At 48.1% G+C, this 26604-nt stretch overlaps 1 protein-coding gene across 1 annotated transcript in view; it reads right to left on the bottom strand.

Moving 5' to 3' along the window:
• ASB18 (ankyrin repeat and SOCS box containing 18) overlaps positions 1-26604 on the bottom strand; it is a 61625-nt gene that overhangs the window by 12655 nt on the left and 22366 nt on the right. Inside the window, exons 4-5 of the mRNA XM_045066806.1 lie at positions 25273-25540; positions 5595-6099 (exon numbers count right to left, since the gene is read on the bottom strand). Of these exons, the coding sequence (XP_044922741.1) occupies positions 5595-6099; positions 25273-25540 (773 nt within the window). The remainder of the gene's footprint in view (positions 1-5594; positions 6100-25272; positions 25541-26604) is intronic.

Here is a 26604-nt window from a genome sequence, read left to right as displayed (position 1 = left end):
CATCAGTTAAGGGAAGATCAGACACGAGGTCTGTTAACATGCAGGGGAAGTCTGTGGTGCCAGTCTCATTCCACCAGGGGGGCCTGTGGAGGGCCTGAGCAGAGGTAGGCTCATGAGGATGGTGCCCAGCCTCCCTCTGCTTCCATATTCACCTGGTGACTGCGCCCCACCCCCACTGGGAGGCCTCCTCTCTTACCCTCTTCCCAGCAGAGCTCTCAGGTTGCTATGCAACCCGGGTTCCTTGGTTTCCACCTCTGCACTTCCCTGCATCTCCTAGAATGCACTGCATCTCCAAAGACATCCCCTAATGCCTTTTTGACCTCTAGAATATTTTTGTAGCAACTGCCTGATTGCCTGAAAACTCGGGGTGGTGCAGCGCAGGAGCGGGAGCTCCCTGACTCAGACATGAGGTCATCGTGTTGGGGCCTCGGATCTGCTTTGCGGCCCCCTCCCTTCCTGTCTTCCTTACCTCCTCTTGCCTGTCTTTGCAGCTATGTCAGTACGAAGACAAGAACGGCTGCCCTTCAAAAGCCCCTAATCACCTTACTGCTGGAAGAACCATCATCTCTGGGTGCCTCCCTACTCGAAACTTGTTTTTTTGTCCCAATCCCTTCCTGTTTCAAAGTCCAACATAAACGGGCTTTAGAGTAGGAGAGAGACAGAGGGAGAGCCAGGCAGGCAAGCATCTTCCCACCTGAGCCTCGCCCAGTCTTATCCCTTCACCACCGCACAGGATGCCCCCAACGTGTGGCTATTTCCGGCTTTCACGAGTCACCACTAATGTGCTATTTTCTGGGGCGTGGCGGTCTCTGATTTCAATGGTCTCCCTTCTGCACTGGGAGGAAACCACACCATGAAGAGGAGCGGTTCATACTGGATCCCTTCAGATCTAGTCTCCCAAGCCATTCCTGCTTCTTCGGACTTTCCCCGGATACCCTCACCCAGCCACTGCCCCTGCCCTTGGCCCTCTCCCTTGTCTCTGCAAACTGTTAAATGGTCCCCAGGGACTGCACGTGACAGGAAAGGCCTCTCCCACACTGCCCCCCTCCCCCCAAGAGCTGCCCTCCCTCAGCAGACGCGCCCCCCCCTCCCTGGGGCCCCTCCTCCCTGGGTCACAGACTGTGACCAAGTCTTATTGCCTGTCTCTGGGAATTCATTTCCTGTCTCTCCTCAGTTCCACCTCTCTGGGGCTCCCCGGCCCTCCCCCATCCCCCGGCACTGTGCCCCCTCACGTTTGCCAGGCAGCTGGCTGCTTCCATTATTTTTATGCCAACACAGTTTAAAGATCTCCGCCGCCTCCGTGCTGTCTGCGGAGACGCGGCAGTTACACTCCTCTGACATCTTGGTGTCATTAGGGTCCACGCGCACTCTCCTCGGCTAATGAGGCGGCAGAAAGAAAATTAAGGGGAAAAAACCACACAGGCGCCTTACTCTATATGCAGATGGAGAAATAAAACAAGAGCAAGAGAAACAGAGGTGCGCCATTTAGGGGAGCTCACCTCCGTCCTCCCAGGGGGAGGGGCGCATACGCCACTCGCTCACTGGAGACCGGAGGGAAATGGAATCTGGTTTGTGACTACTACCACCCCGGGATTCTCCCCCTGAAAAGCTTGGGAGGTTGGAGAACCGTGAAGTCACTTCACCTTGTTCTGTACTTAGGTAAAATGCAAATGTAAAAACTTGGGCCCCATCCTTTCAGCATGGTCAGTGCTGGGAAGGTAAGGCAAGACCAGAGCTCTGCAGACGTTTCTAGAATCTGTCATTCTCACCGCCAATCTTCGTTTCCCCTGGCGGAAGCTATCTGCAGGCCTCACCTGGATTGCCACAGCAGCATGTGCTTTCCCACTCATCCCCTGCCCGCGCATTTTCTCCATTCTTCTGCAGAAAAATCAACCCCATGCTCATTTGATTATGTCACTTCTGCTTCAAATGATGTAATACATTCCCACTGCTCTTAAGACAAAGGCTAAGACTCTTAATCCCTGAAACCTCTGCCTCTTGCTCCCTCTTACTGCTTCCTTCTAGCTCCTGGGTCATCTTTCAACTGCCCCTACTACAGTGCTCTTTCTGCTCCAAGATTCTTGCCTATGCTGCCGGGAATGGCCCTTCCTTTCTTCACGCAGCCAAGTCTTCCACCTTCAGGTCTGGGCTCACTCCCCACGCGCCCAGGGAAGTCTCTCACCCTGCCCTCTGCGTCAGCCAGCTCAGGCCCCCATTTGGCACTTTCGAGCCACACAGGGCCTTGTTTGAGCAAGCTCTCCGACCACGGCAACTTCGCACTGAACATGTAGTGGTTTGAGTCAAGGCTGTCCTCCACTCAGGTGACTGGCAGCTCCACTAGGGCGGGACACACGCGAACTGCCGTCCAACACGAACTCCAGCACTGAGCACAGGCGTTCTGAGAAACGTCTGCTGAAGGAGTAAGCAAGTGCCAGGGGGAAACAGCCTGTGAGTGCGGCTTGGTGGAGATGGCTCATTGCTGCTGCAGTCCCTGCACAGCCAGCACTCCTGGGCCAGTCTGGATGATTTAGATGGCCCAGCACAGAGGAACAAGGGGCAGGAGATGTGAGCAAAACCCACATTGCAGACCAAGCATCTGACCCACTATCCACTAGTGACAATTGCAAAACAAATTTGGATCTGCTGGTGTGTGTCACCCCACCCTCCCGCCTGCTCTCCTGCAGGCCGGCGCCCGCCCAGGCGGACAGCTTCCAGGATTCAAACCCGGCAGCAGCCTGCCACCGCGCCTGCGCCTGCCCTCGCGCCCCAACGTCTGACTCCGGTGTTAACTAGCGGGCAGCCGGGCAGAAAGGCCTGGCACTGTCAACATGCTTGCTTCCCAAGCTGTGACACCACTTTGATTTTCGGGGCAGAGCACTGCGCACGGCTCCGATGGATGCTCCGAGTCCGCCTGCCGCGGCGACGGTGCCTTTGTCTGGGCATGGGGGAGCTGTGATTTATGTCATAAGCTCGCTGTGAAACCTTTGCCTCAGTAATTCTGAGCTCCGTGGGTGTCTCTTTACATCTATTTAAAGCACGGCTGTTGCCCACGGACGGCGTGCTCTGTGACATTCCCCGGTGCCTCTGTGTACGCCCCGCCACGGCGCTGAGTCTTGCCGGCAGAGCGTCTTTGTGGCTCGGTTCAGTGTTTGCTGCGCACTCCACGAGTCTGCTGAGCAGTCGGGTCTGTCCCTTTGATGCCCTGCGTGGTGATTAGACCCCTTCCCTGGTGGACCACTTGCAGGGGCCTGGGGGGAGGGACGGGCTGCTGCCTGATTTCCAGAGTTCGCTGTGTTTGTCCTGGGCAAGGCTAGAACAAACGCAGCCGCCTGCCTCTGTTTACAGGATTCCCAGGGTGGCGGTCAGTGTGTTCCCCTTTGAAACCCACTCCAGACCTGAGCGCCAGGGGCTGGTGGCTGTGGACCCCATCGGCACTCCTCGGTGGGGTAGAGGTAGAGGTAGAGGTATGGGGGATCTCGGCGCAAAGAAGTCTCATCCCGGTTTCCAAAGATCTAACCCTTGGGGCACTGGCCCTGGAGTTGTTGGAGCTCACTTCATTCATTCAGCAAACACTGATGGAGGAATTGCCCTGCGGCACTGTGCTTACTGTGGTGGAGGAGACAAGGTGGCAATGCTTTTTTGTGAACACCTCCAGGTATTAAGCTTTCTCAAGAAAGCTCCAATCCCTTCCCAGATGGTGTGAAATGGCTGAGAGATCCATTGTCACTTTTAGGAGCCAAGCGCTTCTCATGGCTTCTTGGTCATTGCTGTATAACGGCCTCTGAGTTCAAACCTACCTGAAGCTCCCTGCCCCCCCTGAGTGGCCATGCTCTAGTCTCATGTGGCTGGCGAAGCATGGGGGAATTCCAGGAGGGGGCCCTTGGGGGCCCAGGCGGGAGACATTGTGCCTTCTCCTGCATCTCGAAGCAAAGATAGGATAATTCTTAGAGCTCTGAAGACAGAGTTCAGGTGCTGGAGGTCCTGCCCCCAGGGATGATGTCCATGAGGCTGTGCCCAGGACTTGGAAACCTACAGAGATCACTCAGATCGCATGACTCCCAGGCTAACAAAGGATTACGACTCGTCACTACTGAACTATATTGACTTTTTTCTCTTTTAAAGAACTTGCCCCAAATATTTTTCACTTTTGGCCTATGCGTAAGGACATTTATTTTGTTCTGTTTGTTTCTCGGTCCTTCTTTATGCGGTTCCATGCCAGGAAGGGTGAAGTGAGCTTCTTGGTTTAATGCAAACATGGCCGGAGGGGCAGCAGGGATGTCCTGTTCCCTTGGCTGATAAACCAAGATCGCTAATACGGGGACACATTGCAATGTAAATGATGACTATGAAAGGTAAGTGGTACAGAATATGGAAATGCTGGTGCTCCCTTTCAAGAGCCTGCCATATTGAAATTCTGCATTAGTGGAGTGCCATGGAGAACAATTCAAAGATACTGTGAGAGGTAGGGGAAGAACCTTGTCACAGTGCTGGTGAGGTAAGGACACACCGAGGGAGTTATGTGGGTAGAATTGCCCCTCTTTGACCTATGTTTTAATAGACACAAGTGTTACTCTGAATGCATCTACAAGGCAAAGTTGGCATTTGAGAGAAGTGTGTGGATTTCACTATTTCAGACCATCTAGAGTGATGTCCTTTTAAAGTAGAAGCTTTTCAGCTATTTGTTCAAAACATACCCAGCCAAAGTGTGTCTCCTGCATATGATCACTGAGTCTGGGGATAATTTTTAAGTCGAACACTCTCAGTTTATACCTAATGGCATGACTTCCTTTCAATGGAGTCTTTTTAGGAGGACAAACCCTTATTCCAACCAATATTTGGGGGACCTTCGTTTTGGAAATATTTTCCATCTTCTAAGTGCTTTCTCTAATGGGCAATCCTTACCCTTTATCTTTGTCATTTCAGGGCAGATCTGATACGTGGAAAAAGTGACATGCTGCTTCAGAGTCAAGTCTGCAACTTGGGGCTGAGACCCCAACACAGTCCTAACCCTGAACGAGGCATTTCACCTGGCTGAAACCCAGGTGGGAGAACCTCATGGGCCTGGGTCACGTGCCCGGTGTCTTTTGTAGGAGTGTGGTGTGGACTGAATGTCAGATACTTGCGGACGTGTCAAGTGCTTTCATTCAAGTAATGACTAAGGTAGGTAGCCAGGTTGGGTATTTCATTTTATATCAAACACTGGATGGACTTTCATTGTTTACCAATTAGATAAGCTGCCAAAACATTTTGAGCCATGAGGGCGCCGTCCAACTAAGTGTCCTGTGTCCCCAGTTTATTTAAAAACAACTATATTTAAGTTGGCTCTGCATCCAACGTGACGCTTGAACTCACAACCCGGGGATTAAGAGTTGCAGGTTCCACCCAAGGAGCAAGCCAGGCGCCCAGCCAACTGAATTTTCTAGGGACTGGCCCAGGGACACCTGCCCTTCCAAGTGTGGCCCCAAGTTCAGCAGCCACCGCCTCACCAGGGAGAGCTATATTCCCCCACCTCCCGCACCCGGGGAATCAGAAGCTGCAATCCCGACAAGTTCGCAGGCGCAGCGAGCCCCCAGCTGCAGGCCGGTCCCTCTTACCTTGGGGAAGGCGTCGGGCCACACGGCGGGGGAGCCGTGGTTGAGCAGCGCCTGCACCGTGCGCTGCGGGCCGGGCTCAGGAGCGCAGGCGGCCGTCTGCAGCGCGCGGGCCAGCGGCGAGGCCCCGCCGTAGTCGAGCGCGCCCGCGTCAGCGCCGTGTCGCAGCAGGAGGAGCGCCAGCCCCGGGCACGCGTGGCCGCAGGCCTTGTGCAGCGGGCTGCGCTCGTCCTCGTCGCGCGCGTCCGCCGCCGCCCCGCGCCGCAGCAGGAGCGCGCACAGGCGCAGGCGGCGCGCGTGCTCGTCGGGCCACCGCGCCGCGCCGCACGCCGCGCTCAGGGGCGTCTCGCCGCGCCCGTTCCTCGAGTCCACGCGCGCGCCGCAACCCAGGTAGAGGCACGCGTGCTCGTCCAGGCCGCGCTGCGCCGCGACGTGCAGCGGTGTGTCCCCGCCCGCGCCGCCCGCGCAGTGCACCGAGGCGCCGTGCTCCAGCAGCGCTTGCGCACACCTGTGGGAAGGCCAAGGCGGGTCATTGCGAGGTCGGGGTGCGCGACCCCCCCTATGGCCCCTGATCGCCGCTGCCACCCCTCCACCCCTCCATTCTACTCCTGGGGCACGTCGGCTCCGTGGAAGGCGGGGGCGGCTCTGAGCTCAGCATTTCCCTACCCAGGCTCTGGGAGGTCAGCCTGAGCTGAGGGGCGGAAGTGAGAGTCTGGACGACCCTGGGGCTTACAAGTGGTGGAGGTAGCTGGAAGGTTTCCGAAGGCGCCATGTGCAGAGTAGGACCTTACGAGGAATTTGTAGCTGCTTGGTGATCCTTGGGAAGGTAATGTGGTTCAAATGGCAGCGCTCGAAGCACTAATTACCTGGGCTCTTTGTCATAGTTGCCAATCACAGAGGGCCTGGGAGTCCTGGTTCTACCGAGGGTCCTTTAGACCATCAGGCTCTTTCTCAGTCTCTGCTGTAAACTGTTCATCTTTGGTGATGGTGTGAGGCAAGGCTTGCCTTGCTCCCACAGAGGGGCTGAATGCATCCTTCAAGGCAATGACACGGATTGGTCCTGGGGTGTCCTCAGACAGGGCTGGAAGAAGGAGTAGAGCACATAGCCATCCCTAACTAGGGGGATCCCTTTGTTTCAATCGGACTTTCCTTGGAGACTGTGAATCTTGGCTGGGCCCATCTGGGTACAGACCCCAGTGGTCTCCTGGGGGGGGGGGTGTCCTAGATTCCTATGGGACACTGTGGTCTCCCTCAGAGGTGGGAGTTCTCTGCTGCCTCCCAGTCCACCAGCTGATCCCAAAGTGTCCTCTTCCTCAAACACCAGTGCCTCTCAGGACAGTGGCTTCTTCAGAGCCTCTTGGCACCTGGGAGAACACCACACGCCTACCTAAGGACAGATGGCAGGCTGCTGACTGGGCCAGGGTCATGCTGAGCCTTGGGCCTCAGACCCCAGTGGGAAACTCTCGGCTGAAAGCAGGAGGCCAGTCGCACAGCCCCTCCCTCCACCACGGGGCTGGCCCTTGTCCCCTGTGGGCACTCCTAAAACACCAGCCCCACTGCGAACCCGTGCTCCTGGGTCACCGTCTGGACAAGCTGTGAATGTGTTTGCCTTGCTCACGGAGCTTTCGGCCTCTCTAGCTCGTCCATGCCTGTCAGTCCCCTTCTCATCTCCGCCCTGCTCAGACGTGGGTTGTAGGCCCCTCATCTCTCAGCCCGTCCTGGCCTTCTTCCTTCCTGAGTGGCACTGTGGTCACTCTTCTCAGCATCCCAGCCCCTGGAACTGAGGGGACGTGGCCATCCCCCACGCCAAATGTGGCTCGTGAGCCTCTGCTCCCTCTCGGTTTCTTGTGTCCTCCCCGTCCGCCCTCTGGTCCTGCTTTATTCTGAGCTCTGGCTCTCTCAGGAGTGGCTGCCCATCCTGCTTTCTGCCCACGAGTCCATCCCGACTGCCACTGGGATTTGTTTCTGCAACGACTGCTCCGTCCTTTCCGCATGTGCCTGGGGAAGGGAGTCCCCCCCCCCCTCCATCATCTGCCCCAGATTTAACCCTCTTCTGCCTCCCTGTCTTGTTCTGTAAGTTATTGGCTCTTTGCCTTTTTCTTGTCACCCGGCTGCCCTGCATTTCAACTGGTCACTTGGCCCCGTGGACTCCTAGTCGTTCATCATCACCGGAAACGCTTCCTCCTTCCGCTCCCACCGCCACCGCCCTGTGTGGAGGCCCACATCATTTCTAGCCTGAGCTTTAGCCGCGGACTCCTACTCTGCCCCCTGCTCTAATCGAGCAAGCTCCATACCACCCAGAAAGAGCCTCTCCAGTGTGACTCAGCCATGTGCCCGATGAAACCCCGAGGGCTCCTCCTGCCCGCTGCATGGAGCCCATGCTCGTTTCCCCCTCAGACACAGGACGCGGTCTGACCCAGCTCCCACTGGCCTTGCGGCTTTAATTCCTGGAGCTCCAGCCTGTGTCTCAACCCTGCCTGGCCAGGTGCAGTTCTTGGAACACACCTGCTGTGTCGTGCCCTCATGCCTTCTGCCTGCGGCTCCTTCCTGGGGGTGGTGCACACATTCCCCACGTCCCCTCCTCTTCATCTGCGATGCCTTCCCAGTGCCACCGACAGAGGGTTACCCCCCTGTGTTGTCATCATATACCACATACATGAAGTGCCCGGGGAATTGCATTTATCACACCACGTTTCAAATGTGCATTAGCACGTCTGACTCCTCTCTTAAGACGGGTGGCTCCCTGAGTGTAGAAATGGGGTTTTATTGGTGTCTGTGCCTCAGTGCCCACAGCAGAGCTAGCCCGCTGTGGGTATTCCCTGAAATTCAACATGTCGCACCAACGCATCTGCTTAATGACTGCTTTTCAGCTCTCCTTTCTGTGGCGGCTCTTTTTCCTGTTATTTACCTGGCTGGGGTTCCGAACGAGATCCCCCATCGAGGGTTTCCAGGCTGGAAGTGGCTTCTGTCCTTCCGTCCCATTCATGTCTCTACCCCGGGTCCCTCAGCATTTTTTAATTCTGTCTCTCTAGTTCTCTAGCCTCCCGACAGCAGTATCTGGAGAAGTGGTTTGTCTTGGGGGGAAGAATCTTTATAAACAAATACAGTTTGATGTGAAATGTCCTTCGGGACAATAACCAGCTAAGAGAGGATGCGAATTTCACAATCAGTGTTTTGCATTTGCTTCCTCCTTGCCTCTCTGGGAGGCATTTTGAACATTTTGAACAGTGCAGCAGGAGGTGAGAAATCAAGGGTTCTGTCTCATTTTGTCGCGGAGCCTGTGTGTGCTCACAAACAATCACAAAACATTTTCTTTTTTTTAAAAGCTGCCTAGCTTTTCCAAAGAGGTCCATGGGGAAATAGAGCCGGGTCTCTTTCCCCCATCCAGGGCTTCACCGGCGGAGGGCCAGGTTGCTGTTCGCAACAAGGATACCCTTCAGAAGAACGAGGACACCGGCCCACCCTCTGGAGGGCTGCAGGTGCCCTTTTTCATTTTTAATGAAGAGCTTCTAATTGGCCAAACCTTGGCACTTCCTTCGAGCAGGTAATGATGTAACTTGCAGACCACAGGCATGAGAGAAACAACACAAACAATTGACTGAGGCAGATCTAGCCGGCGCACACTGGGCAGTCATCAAAAATGAAGGTGTGGGAGCCTGTTTAATGACACGGAAAGCTATTTGCAGTGGTTATGTGAAAAGATGAGGTACAAAACAGCACTGAGCAGTCTTGTGTGTGTGTGTTTTGTTTTGTTTTTGTGTTTTAAAGCAGAGATGTATAGGCATCGATAGCAAGCAAGCCTGGAAGTAGGCTGATGTGTATTTACCTATGGCTGATGGGGTGAGGGGTGTTCTGATTTCCTTTTTGCTTGCCTATATTTTCAAAATTTGCATAATGAATCAGAGTTACAGTTCGAGAAGGGAGCAAGAGAGGCTGATAATAACAGACCCGTCCCCTGCCGGCTGTTGCGACATTCCTGGATTCTAAGAATGTCAGCTGAGCTTTCCAGGTTCCCAGAATGAGCTCAAAGTTTCCATGACTCTGTCCAAGCTACGCTTCATAGAAAGTATGTATGGCAGTACCCCCCGAGAAGGTGAGCCTGAAGTTGGGCAGGGGTGGTGATAAGCAGAGTGGTAAGTGATAACTGTCTTGGGGACCTCCTAGACCTGACCTTATAGGTGTCAAGTTCTCCAGCGGAAGAAGAAATAGCCCAGGGAGGAAAGCCCCACCCAAGTTTTTGCACAACTGTGTGGGCAACTCAGCTTTGGCCGAGTCCTTTCCTCGGAGGCAGGTTTTATGAGTAGGTTTCCTGCTATCCTGATAGGCAGGCAAGTCAGGAAGGCCTGGGGCCAGTGTCCAACGGTCACTGTCAGGGACCAAGACTACATTTCCATGTAAGCATGTCAGAATGACTTGTCTCTGGCTTGCAGGGATTAAGGAGACACTGTGTGTCTGAACAGCCTCTGATCCAAAGCAGCTGGGGTGAACACTAACAGCCCCCATGCCTCTTCGCCATCCTTGATAGTGATCGTGGTGACAGGCTGTTACAAGGGCCCGAGGTTCATAGTACACAGAAAAAGTTACTTGAGCCAAAAAGCAGGAGTTAATAGAGATGAGCCCATCAAGGGCTATTGAATCAATGTCATTTTAACTAATTTCTAAGTGGGGAAGTAGGGTTCTGAGCCCATATCCCACACATGGCTCCCATCAACCTTCCAGCATCTTCCCGAGGCCCTGCCTGGTTCCCTCTCAGGTGCGGAAGCCCACACCAATCCTTCACCCCGGGCTTTTCTGCTGTTTCCTCACTCCCTTGACACCACCTGCCAAGCCTCCCTGCATCCTGTGAGACCATGCCTGCTCAAGGCTTTCCTTCTTTCCTCCTCATTACTTGGTTTCCACAAAGTCCTCAACAATGGGATTTCAAAGCCTCTGGACCTGAGCTGAGAGGTCCCCAGTACTTGATTTTTAGATTTATTTTTAAAAAATGTCTGCGGTTTTGCAACAAATCTACACTGTGGACGGAATTTGCAGGTGGGAAAACTGAGGCTTAAAAGACCAGTGACTTGCATCAGGCCATACAGTCAAGGACTTCCTCCTCTGGCTCCAAAGCTCTCAGTCACTTTGCCCACCTGCTGCCTCTTCCCACTGGTATCGTCTGTTACTCCGAGCCAGGAGTGCAAGGCATTTTCCATAAGTTATTTCTGGACTTTTCTGCCAGTGGTTTGTGCATTCGCTCATTCATTCAGTAAGCGGGGAGCACCGTCTGTGCTTTGTTCAGAACGGCCCTCAAAGCAGGGAGAAGTGTGTCTTGTTCAAGCACGTCACAAGAATTTCTGGGAAGACTCGTGGACCCAGAAGGCAGGACAAAGCAGGGGAGGCCACCAGCCTTGGGGACTTGGTGCTACGAGGCAGGTGAGAGCAACCTGCTTCTCACCCAGTTGTGCCAGCAGCTCTGCACGCAAGATCTCATTCTTACCAGCTGGACTCAGTTTTCGAGGTTTGGGCAAGGATCTCAAGGGTTACATGGGAGATGATAGTGAACCCACAGCCAGTACATCATGCTTGGGGAGGGAGCCCCAGCTATCCCTGGATAACAGCATGACCCAGCAACCACCAAAAACCGGTACCGAGAGAGCAATGCAACCAATAGGGAGAAGAAACTGTTCAAAATCAAATGAAACTTAAGGTCCAGAAACCTCACTTAATCTTTCTCGTGGGGAAACAGACACAGCTCCTATGTTCGCATGTTAATCATCTGTCTCCTGAGCAGTGTTTCCTGTGGCCGGAGGTCGCCAGGGTCCTTGGATAATCCTGACTGCCCTTCCCCATTCTCCTTCCATGACTGTTGTCCAGTCCCCCTGACAGGCAGAAGGGGTTTCACACTGGTTGATGTGCATAGTGAGTGTTATGAACCAGACTTGTTGGATCATCGTTGCTACTATGTTTCCTTTTCAGAGCTGATATGCCTGGTGATGGGCTGGGGACGGGTCCCTGGGGCAAGGTGGCTGGAGCTCCAAGTCTGGGTCCCTGGGTGGGGGCTGGACGCCACCATTTGAGCCCTGGGCAAGTGCCAGCCTGTGGGAGGCAGGGGACATGGGGGGAGTGACTGAGAGGAAAATACAGCCGTGTTTTCTAATGAAGCTATTGCGAGAAGTTTCCCTCCTGTGGATAGACTCCCCAGCTGGCTCTGAATGAAGGACGGGGAAGTCACTGCCCTGAGACTTTGATGGAGGAGCAGTTCCACTTTATTTCCCTGGATCTTCTGCTGAGGCTCTCTTTTGGGGACCTGCCACCCGCCCCTTTCTGTTCTGTGGTTTCTTCTCTTTCTCTTTCTTCAGGGATGCTAAACTGTGAGACTAAACAAGCATACATGTTTACAGTTGAAATGACTGATGTGCATGGACAAATCTGTCAGGGTAGGGGCAAGATTGAGAGAGAAATCGGCCGGCCATTTCCATCCTTATGGTTTCTCTCGGAGCAATGGCCATCACTTACATTTTTTTCTGAAGTGATCAATGGTTGTGGCTGGTGATGATATTTTGGGCAGAGTCTCCCCAGATTGCAAGTGAAACCCTGCATTTTGGCAAACTGGGAAATAATTTAAGGAACAAACTGAGAATTCTGCTTCGCTTGCCCCTGAAGTAGTACCTGACTTTCTAGAAGCTTCACTAGTGTCCCTTCCTCAACAAGAAATAGACAACCCCTTTCTCCTCCCAATACACTGGATGAAGAGGAAGACCCAGAATCATCAGAATGATGAGCAAAATGAAGAATGAAAAAAAGAAGAAAGCAAGACTTGACTCCCTTTTAAAGCAGGTGTAGGGATAAGGTGGGGGGGGGCTTTGAATTGGATGAGAGAAAAGTTTTATGTATGTATGCATGCTTGAATGCATGTATGTATGTATTTTTAAGGTGAGGGAAATTTTGCAGACAGAGGAATGCACTGGTCTTAAGATTACTGTTGTATAAATTTTGACAAAGGAATACACTTGTGTAAGTAACATCCAAATCAAGATGTCAAATGTTTCTATCACCCAAGAAATTCCCTTGTGTTTGTTATGTGTCAGTCATCACCCCCATAGACAACCACTCTTCTGATTTCTCTCATGATTTAGTTTTGTCTTTTCTAGAATTTTCTCCTTTTTGGTGTCTGACGTCTTTTGCTCGGTGTAATGTCTGCGGCGTTCATCCCTATTGTTGCATGCATGAGTCACATTCATTTTTATTTCAGAGTCATATTTAATTGTATGGATATGCCACACTTTTCAAATTCCTTCTTCTATTGAGAGTATGGACATTTGAGTTTTTCTGTTTTTTTTTTTTTTGTCTATTATGAATAAAGCTGCTATGAACATTTATTTTTTAAAGACTTAATTTATCTATTTGAGAGAGAGCATGAGCAGGGGGAGTAGCAGAGGGAGGGGGGAAGCAGGCTCCCCACAGAGCAGGGAGCCCAATGCAGGACTTGATCCCAGGACCTTGGGATCATAACCTGAGCTGAAGGCAGATGCCTAATCAACGCCCTGCTATAAACATCTTTGTGTTAGTCTTCTTGAGGGCATATTTTCTGATTTCTCTTGGGGAAATATCTAGAAGTAGAATTGCTGGCAGGTGTGTAGTTGATATTTAATATATATTTAATGTATATAAATGGCCAACATTTTTGGAAGTGATTACATTATTACACACTCCCAACAACAGTGTACATGAGCTGTGGTTGTTCTGAATTTTTCCTGATGTTCATTATTTCTCAGTGTTTTTGATCTTAGCCATTCTAATGGGTGTGAAAGAGTGAATTTTTCCTCGTGGCCTCAATTTGCATTTCCCAGATGGCTAATGATGTTGAGCACCTTTTCACTGACTTATTGGACATTTATATAACTTTCTGGAAGTGTCTGATCAAGGCTTGTGCCCTGAGGGTAAAGGTTTGATTTGGCTGCATTACCTCTTTTCCTTCCTGATGATGAGTTATAGATGTTCAAATAGGACTTGGCAAGTGACCAGAAAGCTGACAAATCTGCCTGAGAGGCCATCCAGGGTTGGTGGGAAGGGGTGTAAACCTGGGATAGTTCATGTCTGAAAGGTGGTGACTAGATACAGAGTTTTTTGAAAAGAACTTAGGTGAACAAGGGAGAGGTGATCTTTCAGCATTGGCCTATCTTACAATACTTGGCTTTTGGGAATTTCTACCATGTGCCACCTTACTAGCAAAACATGGGTCCTTGAAGAGGCTCAGTTTCCTGATCTGCAGACTGGGGATAACCATGCCTTGCTGGTCTGCTAGAGGACTATGGGAATTAAGACCCTTGCAAGTGCTCAGGAATGTGTGAAGTTCTGCAAATAATCAAATCACCTGACAGGGCCAGCCCCTCCCTGACACCTTGCTCTTTAATACCCTTCTGATGCCTCAAACACCTGTTGGATCAGGCCATGTTTTCTCCCCTCAAAAAAAATAACTCATTCATTTAGGATGTGGAAGGTGTGGACAGTTTTCTGGATTATGTATCAGTGCCCGAGAGCCTGGCTCCTTAGGCAAGTAACTCTTCTGTTATTTGGTGGAAACGTTGGGGTTGGTGTGGGGACTTTCAACAGTTATCCATGCTTGAACCTGACCAGAGAGTGCCTTTCTTGCCTCAGGAAACCTAATACCGTCTTTCTCTCTGCTTGGATTTCAGCCTGTCTGGTCTGAACCAGAAAAGCATTGTCCAGTGATTTTCTTCAGTGATTTTTAAGGTAATTAGCTACTTTCAGAGGTCTAATTCTGGCTTATGAATTATATTTTATTAAGTCAAATTAATCCAGCTGGGACAAAAAAAGTTAACATGCATGCTTTTTACTAGTATGTTCATGAAGGAAGAGAGTCCTCCTCACTTCCATTTAAGTCCAGATAACTTTACATGCAAAAAAGAATCAGGACTCTACTAATTCTTTTTCTCATTTTAATTATTTCAGAATTTTAAAAAGGGTCAAGGAGAAGAGCCTGATAATAAATAGGGCGAGGCTGACATGCAGGCTACTAACGTGAAGAGAGTAACTTTACTGGAACTTTTCTTTTTGGGAAAATCTCTTCAAAAGGCTCCTAGATTAAAGCTTCGATATCCCTTTTTGTGTGTTGAATTCTGAATTCTGAAGCTTGCTGGTTGGAAGGAAGCACAGATAATTTTTCTTTTTTAATCCCAGGAACTCAGAGACTCAAAGGTTTTAAAGTCTTGCACCCATGGTGAATTGCTGACTAAAAGGGGTTGGAGCAGAAGTGGGTCCCTAGGTGTGGAGACCATTGTCATCAAGAGTAAGAAAATGAAATGGCTCTGTATGTAGGTCAACGACCCCCTCTCTCCTGTAAGGTAAAAAAATTAAGGATGACCTAAAATCTACTATGTATAAAAGATTCTGGAGAAAGTAGCTCTTTCTTGTCAAAGTGATAATATGTTTATACTACCTGAAGACAGACCTCCTCGGAGTCTAACTTTAGGGGAACTCTTTAGAGCTGAAAAGCTGTGGTCGAAACCCCAAGCCCTTTCTGACATCTACTACCTTTTTATCCTTCAAGGTAGTTGGCTATGTTATTGTAGAGGTGTTCAATGGAATCCACCAGCATTTCCCATTATAATCATGGATATTGAAGGGATTCTAAGTCAGCTGTTGCATAGTTCAGCCTGAACTTCTGGGATATTCATCACTTATCTCAAACGTTCCCCCACTAACCAGGATTTAAATAAGTCAAGACTGTCAAATGAAAGCACCAGGGGGAAAGATTCACATTGAGAGACACGTAGAGGCAGAAGACAAATGAGAAGAAGAAAAGGAGGAGAAATGAAGACAAAAGAAAGGAGATTTAAAAATCTCCCCATTAATTCAAAAGCATTTTAAAAAGTCCTTATTAAACCATGTTCTGGACCTGTATGATTCCTAAAAAACCAGCTCAAGCCAGGAAATTAGTTTCTATCACACAGTGCTCTGGTGGTCTGCATACATCTCAGCTCTTTACGATATCCAAATGTGAGCTTGTTGGCTTATTGGAAGAGCTGTTGAAGGGATTCACAATAATTTGTACTCTGAGTAGGTGTTTCTATCTCCTTTCTTAGTAAAGAGCAGTATTTTTCTAATATTGTAAAATGGGAGGTTGGAGCCCAGGGTGTGAAGCCAACTTGGTTTTAAAAACTCTTTTTAGTTTAAAACTATTTTAGATTTATAAAAGAGTTGCAAAGGTAGCACAGATAATTTCCAAATGCCTCTCACCCAGCTTCCCCTAAAGTTGAACTAGCAAATGGAGAATGCCTACAGCTGAGGACAGAAATGGATGACAAGGTCTGAACTTACCAACATGACTGGCAAACACTGAACTGCTTGACCTCTCAAAGGACCTCTGGGCTCCTAGGATCTCCGTGAAGAGATCCTAGGCAGAGAGCAAGGGACTCTCTGAATTGAGGAGTGGGATCTAGGAGTCTGGGGAGGCCAAGGCAGGTGGCATTTGCAAGGCAAAGTACTGGGCAGGGGTGTCTTCACAGAGAAAAAAACTTTGTAGAGGGTCCCCTTGAAAATGCGTTCGATTACTGGTTAGTGTATGTGTGTGAGGGAACTGCTCATGACTGGGGAAATAGCACCCCTCCCCGAAAGGGTTAGAGGAAATTGTGCCCATAGCATGTATGGGTTCAGGAATAGTGCCTGTTCTCAACAACCAGAGCATAAAATCTCATAAATAATGGGGCGTGGATTGGAGTGCTTAGCAGGGTGTTGTCTCAGTAGTGGGGAAAAATTAACCTTAGACTAAATACTGCTGTGGTCAAGACCCCAAAATGTTATAAAGTATTTCCAAGTAACTTTACATTCCAGAGCAGAGATCAAGAATATTGATAGAGATACAAAAATATCCAGCACCCAGTGAAATAAAAGGGGGAAAAAAAAAAGGAAAGGAAAGAAAGGAAAAAAAAACTCAGTCAATTAAAACTGACCTAGATGATAGACTTAGTAGATAGGTAAAACAGTTACTACAATGGTTACCATATATTTGAGAAGCTAGAAGAAGGACAAAGCATATTAATTAAATGTGGGGGAAGATAATAAAAGAAACCTAACACTGGACTTCTAAAGTTGAAAACCATGACTGAGATGAAAAATACACTGGATGGGAATAATGGTAGATCATGTATTTTAGAACAAAAGATAAGTACAGAAGAAAAAAGTGAACAAAGCATGGGTAAGCTGTGCAATCTCAAATGGTGTCACATACCTGTAATTGGAGTCCCTGAAAGGGAGGAGGAGATCATATAGAAAAAATGTAAAGAAATAATTGACAAAATTTTTCCAAATTTGATGAAAAGTATAAGCCCATAGATCCAAGAAAGTCACTGAATCTTAAGGATAAGAAACATAAACATCAAAACACATTATTATCAAATTTCTTAAATCAGTGATAAGGAGAAAAGATTCAAGCTAGGGAAAAGGACATTATTACAGAAGAATAAAGATAAAGAAGACAGATTTCTCATTGAAAAATGCAAGTTTAAAGATAATGGAGCTGTCTAAAACACTGAAGGAAAAGAACTCTGCCAAATCAGAATTCATTACCTAAGAAAGTATCTTTCAAACACTCAGGTGAAATAAAGATGTTTTCAAACACACAGACACTGAAATGATTCATCACCAGCATATCTTCCCTCAAAAAATATTTTTAAAAAGTCCTTCAGGCAGAAAGAAAATGATACCAGATGAAACCTTTGATCTATACAAAAGGATGAAGGAAACTGGAAATAGGAACTCTCTGGGTAAGCATAAACACTTTTTTCCTATTATTTCAATATTTATTTATTTATTTATTTATTTGAGAGAGAGAAAGAGAGAGAGCATGAGCAGGAAAGAGAGACAGAAGGCAGAGGGAGAAGCAGACTCCACACTAAGCAGGGAGTCCAATGTGGGACTCCATCCCAGGACCCCACGATGATGACCTGAGAAAAAGATGCTTAACTCACTGAGCCACTCAGGTGCCCCCACCCCCCAAATCCTCAATTAATACGGAAGAAGGTAGAAAAAAAGAAGATAAAGGGAACAAAGAATGGATAGAAAAAAATAGCAAGATGTTTGATTTGAACCTAGCCATGTCAAAATCACATTAGATGTAAATGATTTAAGCATCCAATTAAAAGGCAGAGACTATCAGACCAGATTTAAAGAAAGATCCAACTATAAGCTGCCTGTAAGAAATCCACTTTAAAAATAAAGACACAACCTGAGTTTGGCCTCCAATCAACTCTCAGCAAGAAACTAAGACCTTCAGGGGCGCCTGGGGGTGCACAGTCGGTTAAGCACTGGACTTTTGTTTTTTTCTCAGGTTGCGATGGGGATTATGAGATGGAGCCTGGTGTTAGGCTCCTTGCTCAGTGTGGAATCTGCTTAAATTTCTTTCTCCCTCTCCCTTAATCCCCCACCCCAACCATTCTCTAAAATAAATAAATAAAGCTTTAAAAAGACCCCCGAGGCCTTCATTCTACAGTCCCTGAGGAACTGAATTCTGCTGATGACCTTATGAGTTTGGCAACAGATTCTTGTCCAGTTGATTCTCCAGATGAGACCCTGGGCCTTGATGACATCTTGACTGGAGTCTTGTGACTGTGAAGTACAGAACCCAGCACAGCCATTCCCAAACTTTTCACCCATAGAAATTTTGAGATAATAAATGTGTATTGTTTCAAGTTGTTTTTAAGTTTGTGGTGATTTTTTAAAAAAAGATTTTATTTATTTATTTGACAGAGATCACAAGTAGGCAGAGAGGCAGGCAGAGAAAGTGAGAGGGAAGTAGGCTCCCTGCTGAGCAGAGAGCCCCGATGCGGGACTCGATCCCAGGACCCTGAGATCATGACCTGAGCCGAAGGCAGAGGCTTAACCCACTGAGCCACCCAGGTCCCGATTTTTTTTTTTTAATTAGTATCCAAGCCCAGCATGGGGCTTGACCTCATGACCTTGAGATTAAGACCTGAGCTGAAATCAAGAGTTGGGGGCTTAAATGTTTGAACCACTCAGGTGCCCCTGTGGTGATCTGTTATGGAGCAGTAGAGAACTAATGCAGATGTTAAAAGATATACTAATGAAAACACTGTTCAGAAGCAATCTATATTAACATCAAACTAGATATTTTAATATGAAACTAAGTAGACTTTATTTTTTAGTTGCTTTATTTTATTTTTAAAAGGTTATTTATTTGAGAGGGAGAAAGTGAGAGAGCACAGGGTGGGGAGGGACAAAGGGAGAAGGAGAGAGAATCTCAAGCAGAGTCCACACCAAGGGCAGGACCCGACATGGGGCTTGATTTCACAGTGCTGAGATCATAACTGAGCTGATGAGTTGGATGCTTAACCCACAGAGCCTCCCAGGAACCCCAGGACTAAGTAGATTTTAGAGCAAAGAATATTACATGCCATATGCAACTGATGAATCACTACATATTACCGCTGAACCCAATAATACACTATATGTTAACTAACTTGAATTTAAATAAAATCTTAAAAAAAAGGTATCTTTTCATAATGATAGAGGTCATTTCTTTAAGAGGACATAACTGCTAAATATCCGTGAACCTAATAACAAAGTTTCAAAAGATTTGAAGCAAAAGCTGATAGAACTGTAGAGAGAAATAGACAAATCCATGGTTGTAGTCAGAGATTTCAACACCTCTTTTTCCATATCTTCACCTTTTTCCATATCAACACCTCTTTATTCCATATAAAAGAAAGGAGCAGAATATCAGTAAGGATATGGAAGACTTAATACTATTCAGAAACTTGACTCAGTTGACATTTATAGAATACTTCCTCACAAACTGCGGAATACAAATTCCTTTCTGGTGTACCTGGAACATTTGCTAAGACCAAATATATTTTGGATAATAAAAGAAGACTCAAATTTAAAAGTACTAAAGTGATACAAAGTAAGTTCTTTAATAACATGGAATTAAATTAGAAATCAATACTATAGATATCTGGAAAATACCCAAATAATTGAAAACCAAATAACACACTTCTAAATAATTATGATTCAAAGAAAAAAGAAGAGAAATTAGAAAGAATTTAAGACTAATTGAAAGTGAAAATATGATATTAAAATTCGTGGGATTTAGCTAAAGTAATACATATGGGGACATGGATAGCACCAAAAGCCTATATTAGAAAATTTAAAAAAAATTGTCACATCAATGACATTAGTTTCTATTTTCAGCAATTAAAAAAAGGAGAGCAAATGAAATTCAAGATAATTAAAGAATGGAGGGTAATAAAGACCATAGGAAAAGTTAGTGAAATAGAAAACAGTAAAACCAACTTACCAACCAATGAAATCAAAAGCAAGACTGATCAGGGTGGAAAATAAAAGAAACAATATAATGAATTCCAATATCATTAATGAGAGTGATGCTATTACTATAGCTTCTATAGATTAAGAGGATAGTAAGGAACAACTTATGCCAATAAATTCAGCAATGTTGACGAAAGGGCTAAATCTCTTGAAATATACAAGCTATCAAAGCTCACTCAAAAGGAAAGAAATATTTTGAGTAACACTATAGCTATAAGACAAATTGAATTAATAGTTAAAAAGAAAACGTACAGGGATGCCTGGGTGGCTCAGTTGGTTGGACGACAGCTTTCTGCTCAGGTCATGGTCCTGGAGTCTCAGGATCGAGTCCCACATTGGGCTCCCAGCTACACAGGGAGTCTGCTTCTCCCTCTGACCTTCTCCTTGCTCATGCTCTCTCTCACTGCCTGTCTCTCAAATAAATAAGTAAAATCTTAAAAAAAAAAAAAAGAAAGAAAACGTACAAAGAAAAAACTCAGGCCCAGGTAACTTCACTGATGAATTCCATTAAACATTTAAGAAAGAAGTAACAATTTTATATCAAGCTTTTTAAGAAAAAAGATAAGGAAGAGACACTTTTCAACTCATTTTTGAGGCCAGCATCACTCTGACACAAAGACCAGATAAACAGATTACCAGAAAAGAAAATTACAGACAAATATCTTTCATGAACATAGATACAGATTAAGTTTTTTTTCCATTTGATCAAACCAAAGAATTTATTAAAAAGGATAACACTCATGATTGAGTGTAGTTTATCTCAAGAAGGCAAGGTTGGTTTAACATTTGGAAAACAATCATTGTTAATCATCCTATTAACAGACTGAAAAAACACACCATATAATCATCTCTAAATGTGCAGAAAAGGCATTAAAAAAATCCAATATCCATTCATAATAAAAATGCTCAGAAAGCTAGGAATAGAAGGGAACTCTGTTATCTGAAAAGGTTCATCTACAAAATTCAACATCTAATATCATACTTAATAGGGAAAGACTTAATGCTTTCCTCTAAGATCAGGAATAAGAAAAATTTTCTGCTCTTTACCACTTCTATTCATCATTGCACTGGAGGTTTTAGACAATGCTATAAAACCAGAAAAAGGAATAAAATGCATCAACAGAAAAAGAAATAAAGCTCTGTTCATTCAAAGATCACATGGCTGCCCACATAAAAATCTTATGGAATTTCCAATGAGTTACAAGAACAATTAGTGAGTTTAGCAAGGTTGCAAGATAGAAGATCAATATACAAAAAACAAATTATTATTTTTATATGATAGCTATGTATGATAAAAATTTAAATTAAAAAATAATATTTATGAAGCACCAAAAAATAAAAAAAAATTTAAGGAGAAATCTGACAAAAATGTGGCATATGCTGAAAACTAAGAAACAGCAGAGAGAAATTAAAGAACTAAAGAAATGGAGAGCTTGGGGCACCTGGGTGGCTCAGTGGGTTGAGCCTCAGGTCATGATCTTAGGGTCCTGGGATCAAGCCTTGCATGGGCTCTCTGCTCAGCGGGGAGCCTGCTTCCCCCCACCCCTTCTCTGCCTGCCTCTCTGCCTACTTGTGATTTCTGTCTGTCAAATAAATAAATAAATAAAATAATAAATGAATGAATAAATAAAATCTTAGAGAAGGAAATGGGAAGATTTATTATGTTTGTTATATCAATTCTCCCCAAATTCATAGATTGATCCATAGATTCATAACAATCCCAGTGAAAACCCTGAAGCCTTTTTTATACAAATTGACAAACTAGTTTTAAAATTTATATGGACAGGCACCTGGGTGCTCAGCCGTTAAGCATCTGCCTTGGGCTCAGGTCATGATCCCAGGGTCCTGGGAAGAGCTCCATATCCGGCTCTCTGCTTGGGGGCCTGGGGGTTGGGGGGGCTTTGGGGTGGGGCAGGGGGGTTGGGGGTGCCGTGGGGATCAGGTGGGGAGAGCCTGTTTCTCCCTCTCCTACTCCCCCTGCTGTGTTCCCGCTCTCACTCTGTCAAATAAATAAATAACTTAAATAAAATAAAATAAAATTTGTATGGAAATGCAAAGAGCTAGGGTAGCCAAACAACTCTGAAAATGAACAGTGCCTAAGAACTTCTACTATGTGACTTCAAGATCTTCTAGAGCTATAATATTCAATACAATGGGGTATTGGTGTTGACACTGACAAGTAGATCAATGAAATATAATATGAATATAAGAAAGGCTCCGCTGTGAAGCCCTGGGAACCTTGCATGTATCCATACAGCCATGGAAGCAGAAGTCTTGACCCACTGCTGATGTAAGTCTTGGCAGGACACTCAGTGATCTTTATGGATGGGAAGCTTTAAAGTGCTGCTGTAGGGCCAGTGTCCACGTGCTTCACTATCATGAGAGTTTTTCATTATCTTTTGGGTTCTGGCGAGTTTTGGGACTTCCTGCCTTGCCTCCTGAGAACAAAGCTTTAGACTATAGCACCATTCAGCTGAAGTCTACAGTTGGCTCTTCAGCAAACGGATATCCTATAACTCAGACTGCTAATTATCTGCCTCCTTTCCTTTAGGTGTTGTCCCTCCTGATATGTAGGAGGAGGCGCTGGCACTTTTGGCTATTCCTCTCTTCACTGTTTCTATTAAGTGATAAATGGTCTGAATTTAAGGGTGACTCTTTAGGTCTTTACCAACTGAAACAGTCAGACCTCATCCTGTCCTGTGTGCACGTGACAAGAGAGTCCAGAAAGAAACCCACACCTATGTATAGTCAGTTGCTTTTAGATGAAAGTACAAAGGCAGTTCAGTGGAGAAAGGAAAGGCTTTTTGCCGAATGGTGCTGGAACAATTGGACATCCACATGCAGAGAAAAAAGCTTCGACCCATACCTCACACCATATCCAGAAATTAACTAAACATGGGTTGTGGACTTAAGTGTAAAATATACAATCGTTACATTTGTAGAGGAAAATGCAAGAGGAAATGTTTGTGACCCTGGGTTAGGCAAAGGTTTTTTTTTTTTTTTTTTTAAATATATATATAATAACCTAAAATAATCCCTAAAAGAAAAAAATTGATAAGCTGGATTCCACCAACATTGTGAACTGCTGTTCTTCAAAACACAATTTTAAGAGAAGAAAATATAACCCATGGATCAGAAGATAAGATTAACCAATTACATGTCTGGTGAGGAACTTGCAGCCAGCATATACAAAGAAATCTCAAAATTTAAGAAGACAACCTAATTTAAAAACATGGGCACAAGGGGTCAGCAGGTGCCTCATTAAAGCAGATCTATGGAACTCAAATAGGCACATGAAAAGATGCTCAGATCACTTGTCATTAGGGAATTCCAAATCAAAACTAATAGTATACTTAGACACACCTTTTAGGATGTCTACAATTAAAGGGTGACCATACCAAGGACCAGTGAGAGTGTGAAACAACCAGGACACCGTTGGTGGGAATGCAACGTGGCACAGCCACTTTGGAAACCAGTTTGGCCGTTTCTTAAAAGGTTACCTTTTAATCACATCATAGCAGAGGGGCCAGACCTTCGAATCCCAAGTCTACAGCCAGAAGAAAGGAAAGCATGCGCCTGTACAAAGGCTGACACACAAGTGTTCATAGCGGCTGTATTTGTAATAGCCCCAGACTGGAAGCAATCCAGTGTCTTTCAGTGTAGGAATGGATAAACACATGGTGGTGTTCCCATACCGTGGAACACCAACTGAGCTAGGAACAGGAGTGAATCATGGATCCGTGAAACCGCATGATGAATCTCGAGGTAATTACGTCGCATGAAAGAGATGGGACAAAATACAAAAGTCTGGCAAATTCAGACTAAATTATAGTGACCGAAAGCAGATCAGTGGGGGCGATGGAAGAGATCGCAGGGGACAGGGAACCTTGGGATGGCGACGGGTGCGTGCGCTATCTTGATTGTGGGGACGGTTCCACGGATGCATATGTAGGTCCGCATGTGGCAGATGGCACATTTATCGCAGTTTACTGTATGCTGACCACACCTGAGTCAAGCTACTTAAAAAAATGTGTTGTTGGAATATGGCTTCCTTCAGCCGCTCGGAAGACCCGGCGGTCCTTGTGCCTCTCTGAGTCCCTGTTCTCCTCTCCAGTGATCCTGGGAGGTGGTGCCCCTGCTTCGGTCATAGCCCTCCGCGCCTGCTCTGACCGCGGTGATTTTATTCAATCCTCACCTCGGCGAGAGAAGAAATGAGAGAAGAAATGAGAAGCCCGAGGGCAGGGATGAGAACGTTTTGACTAAAGAAGTGTCAAGATGACAAAATGCAAGCTGAGAAACCCAAGCCTAATTCCTGCGCTCCGACGCTGTGGCCCCCCGCCGCCTCTCCCGGGCCCTCGCGGGCCCCGCGGGGACGGACACCCTGCAGCCTCAGCCGCGGGGCCCGACGGGCAGCTGCGGGACTCGCCGAACCCCGGCGCCTGGGCGGGCGGTGAGCTCCGGGCGGCGGTGCCCCTGCAAATGCCGAGCACAGCTCGGCTTCCTGTGGGACTCCGAAGCCCCGCCCGAGGAGCTAACCATTTGTGTCACACTGTGACAATTATTCTGCATAAAATTATCATTAAAAACCCTAATTTTTCAGCTTCCAACCCCGCCAGTGGCCTTTTAGCATTCTTCAGCGCCGGCGTCTGCAGGCCTGTGATCACGGCGCTCATTACCTCGGTGTGGGGCCTCCCGCCTCGCGCTCGCAATCAAGCGCTAATTATACCCGCCCGGGGGCCGGGGACCGGGGGCCGGGGGATCGGGGTCCGGGGTCCCGGGCCCTGGGCCCGGAGGAGAGAATCCAGTACTCTCTGGGGCGTGGCAGGGTCTGGGTCTGGGGTCTTGGGGGTTCCGTCTGAGTCGCGAGGCAGGGCTGGGGTAGGAGCTCAGGTCGGTGAGGGGTCTGGGGTCTGGGGTTCAGGGTCTGGGTAGGGTGGTGGGGGCAAGGGTAGGGACCAAGGGCGGGCCGCGGTCTGGGGTCAGAGCGCAGGGGGTGTCTGAGGCCGGTGGCCCGGCCCGGGACCAGCTGGGTTCTGCTGCGGTGTGGGGGAAGGGGGCAGAGGGTCTGGGGGCGGAGTCCGGAGGTGGGGGTGGCTAGCTGGGCCCCGGAGCGGTTACAGCGGCCCGGGTCCCAATTCCAGGTTGGTTGAGGACGCGGGGTGTGCCGGGGTCATGGAGCATGGGCTGAGGCTAGGTGGGGGGACCCGGTCTAGGGGCGGCGGGAGCTCGGAGGCGGGGCCGGGGGCGGAGGGACGTGGCGGGCTTCTGGAAGCCCGGCCCAGGTCGGCTCCAGGTCTGCGGCCGCGGTCTGGGGCCCTGCCCGGCCGCGCGTCCTTACCCGAGCGAGGCGGCGGTGCGGCAGAGGTGCAGGGGCGTCAGGCCCTCGGCGCTGAGCAGGTCGGGGTCGGCGCCGTGCTGCAGCAGCAGCTGGACGCAGGCCGTGTGGCCTCCCAGGCAGGCCTCGTGCAGGGCTCCCTGGCCGCCCGGGCTGGCGTCGGGGTCTGCACGGCGGCTGAGCAGGTGGCGCACGCAGGCGGTGTGGCCGCGGGCCGCCGCGATGCACAGCGGGGTGGTGAGCTCGCGCTTGTACTCTAGGGTCCAGAGGCCTGTGGGAGAGGAGAAGTAAAGTGAATGAGGGAGCGGAGAGGGGGGCAGTGTCCACTAAGGACGATGGAGGGTGGAACCATCTCTTAGAATTAGCCACCACGAGGGCGTGTAGATAAAGAAAGATACATATAGACCAAAGAGGGGCATATAAAGACCCAGAGAGCTGGGATGGGGTGGCTATCTCCTACCCTAGGGAAACGGAGGTGGGAAGACAAAGGCAGACGGGGGCAGAGAGAACTCTTGAGGGAAAACCAACGCAGGAAAGTTGGAAGGAGAGTCTCGAGGCCCAGGAGAGGTGATGCCGAGGAAGGTGGAATAAAATAGAGACGGATAGGGCCACAACCGAGCCAGAAGGAATGGAGGGTATCGAGAAGCAAGAGGGTCTTGCCAAATACGGGGAGCCGGGGGCCTGGGCTAGGATTTGAGGAGTGAAGGGCTGACCCAGTGGGTGGCTGGTGGGAGGCTGTAAGCCAGGAATTCACATTTTCCAGGCTCTGAATTTGGGACAGCTTGAAGCAGGAGAGTGAGCTGTGGATTTTTCTGGAATCCAGCTCTCTCTCACCGAACCCCAAACTTATCCCTTTGTCATTAACAGGAGAAGACAGCAGACAGAACAAACTGACCTGCCGAGCCAAGGTTGCTCAAGGAAAGGCCTTACAAAGTTTAGTCCTCTTGGAAGTGCTGGGTTTCAGAGGCTCCCTTTGATGTGGTGTCCACATTCAGCACAATTCTGGTTTGTTTCTTTGCGCTCTTTAGGGTTGTGTGTGTGTGTGTGCGTGTGTATAGGGTTGCTCTTTCTTGGTGGATGAATGAAGCGGGTGCTATACATTGTACTTGTCTGAAAACTTTGGGCTTTCAAAAGGCCCGTGGAAGGTTGTTAGCGGCCAGGAGCGCTCGTGGAAATGGGGGAAGCGGTCCCCGGTGAATGCACTTCAAGGGACAGGATTTCACATGGCAGGGATGCCTTCTGATAATGATGGAAGAATCGATATCATGGCTGTAATGAGCTGCAGAGGAGACCCTTTTCAGAGGCCACCTCCTTCCTGGGACCCATGCTGAGCCG

This window comes from Mustela putorius, unplaced genomic scaffold (genome assembly GCF_011764305.1).
Source record: "Mustela putorius furo isolate JIRA1106 unplaced genomic scaffold, ASM1176430v1.1 tig00003869_pilon_pilon_pilon, whole genome shotgun sequence".
Lineage (NCBI taxonomy): Eukaryota > Metazoa > Chordata > Mammalia > Carnivora > Mustelidae > Mustela > Mustela putorius.
Note: the sequence above shows the minus strand (reverse complement) of the source record. Positions and strands in the feature narration are given on the sequence as shown.